The 6,431-nt window shown below is 38.8% G+C and overlaps 1 protein-coding gene across 1 annotated transcript; it reads left to right on the top strand.

The window, feature by feature from the left end:
- Positions 1 to 2,528: 2,528 nt before the first annotated feature.
- On the top strand, positions 2,529 to 3,618 carry LOC105355910 (myelin-associated glycoprotein-like). Its single transcript, XM_078933141.1, has 2 exons — positions 2,529 to 3,195; positions 3,244 to 3,618. Exons 1-2 carry the CDS (start codon positions 3,006 to 3,008, stop codon positions 3,492 to 3,494), a joined length of 441 nt encoding a protein of 146 aa, XP_078789267.1. The 5' UTR covers positions 2,529 to 3,005; the 3' UTR covers positions 3,495 to 3,618.
- Positions 3,619 to 6,431: the final 2,813 nt, after the last annotated feature.

Raw genomic sequence — 6,431 nt, 5'->3', positions numbered from 1 at the left:
AAATAATTCAAAATAGACATTCACAATTCATCACCAGTGAAAAAAACTACAATTTTTGCATATACATCAACAAAATGATTTGATTGATATTCAAATGACAAATACATGCGAATACTTTTCAAGTTAATCTTCATGTTCATCAAAATTCAATCTTTACTCAAAACAACCGTTCTGGGAATTTACTAATTAAAAGATACATAGCTTTTTACCCTTTTTACAATCGTGTTTATACATATATACACTGTATGCATGTATATGCAATATATCTTTAACTAATAATTGAGGGCAGCTGGTATCAGCACTGCAGACTGGAAAACAGAATAAAGTACACAGACTGTTGAATGTTTATGGCATATTGCAGTTCAAAGCGTACTTGTGGCAAAAAGAATTTCTCTCTTAGCTTCCTCACACGCACGTCATTCAGAGTTTTGCTGTATTCACTTTTTAATACTTTATTGTCCAAAACACATAGATTAAGTATGCAGGACAAGAACAACGACAAAGAGAATGCTAGGCATATTTATTATAAAACAAACATTACAAAACATATATTACTGTAAAGCAGTAGCCTGAATGACACAGCAAGTTGGGCAATTGTGCTGCATGAGCTCTCTGGTTTGAGATTTGCTCCCTATTTTCTTATTGTTTAAGGTTTCGAAGTTGTAGCTCCGCGAGCCAGGCACATCCTCCAGACAGCACACAGAGGAGGGAGGTGGGTAGTAAGGAAGCCGAGTACTAAGCAGTGGGGTGAGTTGCAGTTATCAGCCCTGTGAACAGCTGCTGTAGTCCACTCTGTAGAAGGGGCTTGTTTTGGTATAGAGCCAAGGACGGTTGTCCACAGCTCCTTCGGGGAGTCCGATTAGATCAGAATACTTTTGGGCGGCAGCAGGTAGGTTGTTTGTTCTGCAGGCTGAATCCTTGACTGGCTCTGCGCTTTATAAGGCAGAATTTAATTCGAATGAAAAGTGGATGAATTTAGCCCAGTCTTCCCTCGATCCGGGCAGAAACTCGCTCCAAGGTGGCTTCCATCTTCCGCACAAGTTCAGGGGTCTCAAGCAATCTGCTTAATTGGGCAAGACAAGCACAGAGCTTTTGATCCACTTGTGAAAGTTTCTCCATCTGAGTCTCTCCTCCCCGAAGAATCCTTCCCAGGAGGGGGGGGGTAGAAGGGTGATTATAGGAGTGGGGGATAAAACCATGAAGCAGCATAAAGCAACAAGCTACTGGATGTTTATCATTATGGTAAGGTTCAAATGTAGTACAAATCTCAAAGGGCGGGGCCTGTCCCCACACACAATCAAATGTTATAAACACACCTGCTAGCTGCAAAAATGTCCACATGTCAACATGTACACAATACAAATATTGTTCACACATGCATACGTATGCCTTTAAAACAATTAGTGTGAAATATTTCATTCAATCAATCATGCAAACTATAAGTGCAAAGGTGAGCTAACACCTGCGCCTAAGTGAGTGTTTATGTTCTTCTAAAATGGATGGTGGAATGTGAAAAGAAGGAAGGAGAGTGCCCAGCCACCCCCACACCAAGACCCCCGCCACAGCAGCCGCGGCAGCCAGAACCCCCCCCCCCCCCCCTGCATTATAGTTAAACAACTTGACAATAAGCAATTGTCACAATCTTTATGCAAAAAATATGTTTTTTGAGATGTTCAGTTGCCAACCGAAAAGGTTTTTGGAGTTTGTTTCATTGTTTAATATGAGCTTGCCAGCTTTAACATTGGCTAGGCATTCATTTACTTATTGTTTGCTATGTACCGGTAGTTATCTATGCATCTTATTTCTATGCTTAGTAGCTCATTGAACACAGCGCTTAGCTCTTTTTTATTTTGTCTAATACCTTTATTACCATTTTTGTGTTTGTGTTCTTTTCAGAAAGGCCTTATATTGCAGTTTGTAAAACGTGTACATTTTTTCCAAACCTTTTTGCAATATTACATTTCCAAAATAGGTGACAAATTGTTTCTGGGTGTTCTTTACAGAGAATACAATTGTCTTATTATATCTCAACATGGACTAATAAGTGGGATAGATTCTATGCAAAAGTTGTATTAAAAATTTCTGATGCAGTGTTCACAATTATTTCCATCGCAAATCAAGCATATATTTTCTCCAATAGAAGACAGTAGAGGGGACGGAAAATACATTTAATTGAAAGAGGGCACGTTTGACTTTGTTATTCATTTGGGCGAAGTTAAAACTGGATCTTTCAACAGTGGTGTGTCTAAAGGTTAAAAAGGAAACATTTTTATTAATGACAGTATTTACTGGAAGAAGTTCATATTTGTTAAGATTAAGGTGAAGACCTGTGTCCCCTTCTGACCACCAGAGAGAACCATCCCTTGATTATTGACTCGGCTTTCATCTTCACGAAATTTCCCATCAGCCTGTCTTCACTTTGATCTGCCTCGCTCGCAGGTTTGTTTGCCATTTTGCTATTTAACTCCTTAACCACCATCTTGAGCCTTGGTTCTATTATTTAATAAATCTGGTTTCAGATGGATCCAAATGCCTCCGTCTGTTCATTGGAGTTCACTGGAGATGGTGATCGACTTCCGGAGGAAAGGGGCAGTCTTACTAACCCCTCTGCATCCTGGGCAGGGATGTGGAAATGGTGGAGGAGTATAAATACCTGGGTGTGACTATCAACAGCAGACTGAGCTGGAGGAGCCACAGCACTGCTGTGTACAAGAAGCCCTGCAGCAGACTCTACTTCCTCAGGAAGCTGAGGTCTTTCAATGTGTGCAGCAAGCTGCTGGAGATCTTCTACCAGTCTGTGGTAGCCAGCACCTTGTTCTCTTCTGTGGTCTGCTGGGGAAACAGTATTGCAGTCAGTGACACCAACAGCCTGAACAAGTTGATCAGGAAGGCGGGTTATGTCATTGGCTGCAAACAGGAATCCTTTGAAGCAGTGATGGAGAGGAGGTCACTGAACAGACTCCTTTCAATCATGGACAACCCAGAGCAAAGCCTTGTCTTCCACAATGGCCGGAACCCAAGTCATGCACCACTTTAGGGACCGTACAAAAATTGTTGGGGATCTGAGCGAAAGAAACTGCTCTTTAGAGATCGACGACATCAAACCCTCTGACAACGGACCTTTCTGTTTTCATGCAGAGAGAGGGAATGAGAAGTACACGTTCAACAACAGCTGTGTATTTATTGTCATGAAAGGTTAGGAGTGTTTTCTCATTTTTGGATTATTTGACATTCAGTTAACAGTTCAAATAATTTCACCTAGCGTTCTCCGTCTGCACACTGAGCTACAGCAAAACATTTTGTCTACGTCCACAGCTTCCCCAGAAAAACCAGAGATTACCGGAGTTCAAGCTGAAGTGGATGCTGGTTCAGCTTTGACTGTCTCATGCTCTGTTACACACACATGTCCATCACATTCCCCAGAGTTTTCATGGAGCGTCCCCCACATCTCTAGTGCGGTCTCAGATTCCTTGATTTCAGGAGGCATCTGGTAAACTACGTCTATCATCAACTTCATAGTTGCTCCAGGGGATGGGGTGAAAAATCTAACCTGCACTGCCTCCTTCTGGGGGGAAAAGAAAGGAGTCACCACAGTCACTTTAACTGTTACAGGTTTGGGAAGCTAAATATGTGGTATTGTGCCGTTTAATCAAATGTGTATTTTAACTTGTTTCTTCCTTTTCTTTTCTATGAATCTTCTACATCAGGAACTTTTAAGTACAAAATGAGAACCATTGCACCAGCGGTCCTTCCAGTGACACTGTTACTGCTCATACTTGTTGCAGTTTTGGGGGTGTTTATCTACAGGAAAAGGTATCAATTGTTCATGAAATTAGGATTTACATATGAGGTTGTTTGACAAACTTCAGTAGTTTAGCAGCTGAAAGTAGATTATGTTGACAACGCTATTTTTCTGATCAACAGAAAGGAGGCTGAAAAACCAACCGAGACTACACCTCAACCTGAAAAAAGGCACAGAGTCAAACCTTTATCTTTTTCTGTACTTAAGCCACTATTCATAAGGCAGAAGGCCTGCGTTTAGCTAAAACAATTTTAAATTCTTAAAAGGCTGCATGAGGTTTATGGAGGGATAGAGCAAAAATGGTTGGTTTGATTGGTTATGATAATTAATGAACTGTGAAACTTAAAGTAGTGCTATATACAGGTGAATGACATGAGCATAATCAATGACAAGAATGATAAGTGGATGAGGGAGCCAGATAACCAGGACTGAAGTTCCCCAAATATCAAATGTCATCCTATTGTGGGATGAATAACGTATGATTTTATCTTAAAAAATGTGACAATTTAAGATAAAATCAAAAAATATCTTTATCAAAATGTCCAGAAGAAATTTACCAGAAGACAGAGAGAAACCTCCAAGGCCAGAAAAACTGTGTTTTTTAGAAACTGATGATAGTCCAAATTGGACCATGATTCATTTAAACTAATATTCATTCTGATGTTTCTTTTATAGGGGATCAATATGGAGCCGGTTATCACGATAGGGATGCCATAAAAAACAGCCATCCAAATCCAATTTTGTATTACTGTGCAAAGACATTACAGAGGCAGAGACTAGGTCAAAAACTAGAAATCCAGGTAAAAACCTACAGAGCTTGCCTTGATGTAACTTGAGTTGACAGAAAAACTGGAACTTGTATAGAAAATATATAAGAAAAATATACTATAACCTGGCGTGTGGTAAACTCTGAAACTTACACTACTCACATGAAGTTAGGGATAATGTTATTTACATGAATGATTTTCCCATTTGGTCTGAATTTGAATGAAATATGTAAAAGTTCCCTTTGATATTAAAAACCATGAATGCCAATCAATAAGAAAAGAAGGACAAATTTTCATTAGTTTGATAATTATTGCTACAAAAATTAAGACAATAATTAAGATGGCCCCAAATAACAAAAATTGATCTTGTGAAAAACGGGTATTTCCACCATTTACCACAAGGACAGCTTGAAAATTCAACTTCTCATGCTCCTTACCAAACTCATGATCTTGTTCTAAGTCAATGTGTTCCACTCTTCCACAAGTGCTACATGCAGTTTTATCAGGTCACTTGGGGGTGGGGTACCATCATCCAGTCTGTGCTTCAGCTGGTCCCTGACAAGCTCTATGGGGTTCAGAGTTCCCCAATATCAAATGTCAGCCCATGTGAGATGAAGAAGTTATGATTTTCTAATAAAAAGCTGACAATTTAAGATAAAGTCTAAAATATCTGTATCAAAATATCCAGAAGGAATCTTCCGGGAGACAGAGAGAAACCTCCAAGGCCAGAAAAACGGTGTGTTGAGAGACTGATGTTATTCCAAACACGATTCTTTTAAACTAATATTATTTCTGACGTTTCTTACATAAGGGATCAATATGGAACCGGTTATCACGGTAATAATACTCTAAAAAACAGCATTTGCTTTTACTTTCTGTTGAAGCAGTTATTGACTGATCTTCACAAATGTACTGTTTTCAGGAGAGCAGCAGGAAATCCAGGTGGTTGGCAGAGAGAGACTACCCAAAGTTCATTAATGCCTCCCAATGCTAAAGTCTCTGTTGACATATTTAATTTACTGTATTTTTGTATGAGGTCTTTTAGATTCTGAAGGCACTATGGTTATTAAAAAATGAATGCTGGCTTGGAGTTTGTGTTTTTTGACGGAAATGTTTTTTTTAACTGTTCTGGATATTTGTTTTTGGAATAATTTTACATAAATGATCTCGTATTTACTCTGAATTATTGAACAATTGTGTGATCATACATTATAAAGTGTGTGTGAAAACTGTTTATCCAAGAACAGAAGCAGAGGCCGAGACATTTTCACCTCTGTCTAGCGACAGCAGCTTTGAAATCTTTAAAAAGAAGTGCATCCTCAGGGCGGCTAATGTAGGGGGGCTTGTTTACTCAGTTGTTGAACATGACAAGTTGAGAAGAAAAACAAAAGAATTATTCATTCAAATATAATGTCTTTTTTTGCAGACAAACAACTGACGTCTCTGTGAGCTATTTGTGAGTTTTACTTTTAACTTTTATTTACACCAAAGATTAGACCAAATAATGTCATATAATAATATATTGTGCTTGTCTTTTGCTTCTACAGAAACAACAGTAGTACGGTAGTCATGCAGAGCTCCAAGCCACTCTACTCATACCCTAAAAATGTGAGTAACAAAGCTGTTTGTCTTGTTTCATTTTTAGTTTAAATTAATTTTCTCTGTTTTCCTTCCCTTACCTGTTTGTCTTCTTGTACTTGTACCTATTTCAGTAATCAGCAAAAAGATCTCTTTGCAACACATGTGGTGAGCTCTGATCTGTGGGGAGGCCCATAGAAAATAATCTATTGCATTACCTGTTTTCTTGTTTTGAACAATGTTTCTTCAGAAGAACGTGTATATTGTAACATGTGTGGCCCTAC

Source organism: Oryzias latipes, chromosome 16, assembly GCF_053564925.1.
Source record: "Oryzias latipes strain Hd-rR chromosome 16, Olatipes_Hd-rR_3.1".
Taxonomy (NCBI): Eukaryota; Metazoa; Chordata; class Actinopteri; order Beloniformes; family Adrianichthyidae; genus Oryzias; species Oryzias latipes.
Note: the sequence above shows the minus strand (reverse complement) of the source record. Positions and strands in the feature narration are given on the sequence as shown.

Excerpts from the sequence above, each read along its gene's own strand:
- LOC105355910 (XM_078933141.1), top strand. The coding sequence starts at position 3,006 with ATGGCCGGAACCCAAGTCATGCACCACTTTAGGGACCGTACAAAAATT. Across the intron at positions 3,196-3,243 it reads TGTATTTATTGTCATGAAAG|TTCAAATAATTTCACCTAGC; the intron begins GTTAGGAGTGTT and ends TTCAGTTAACAG.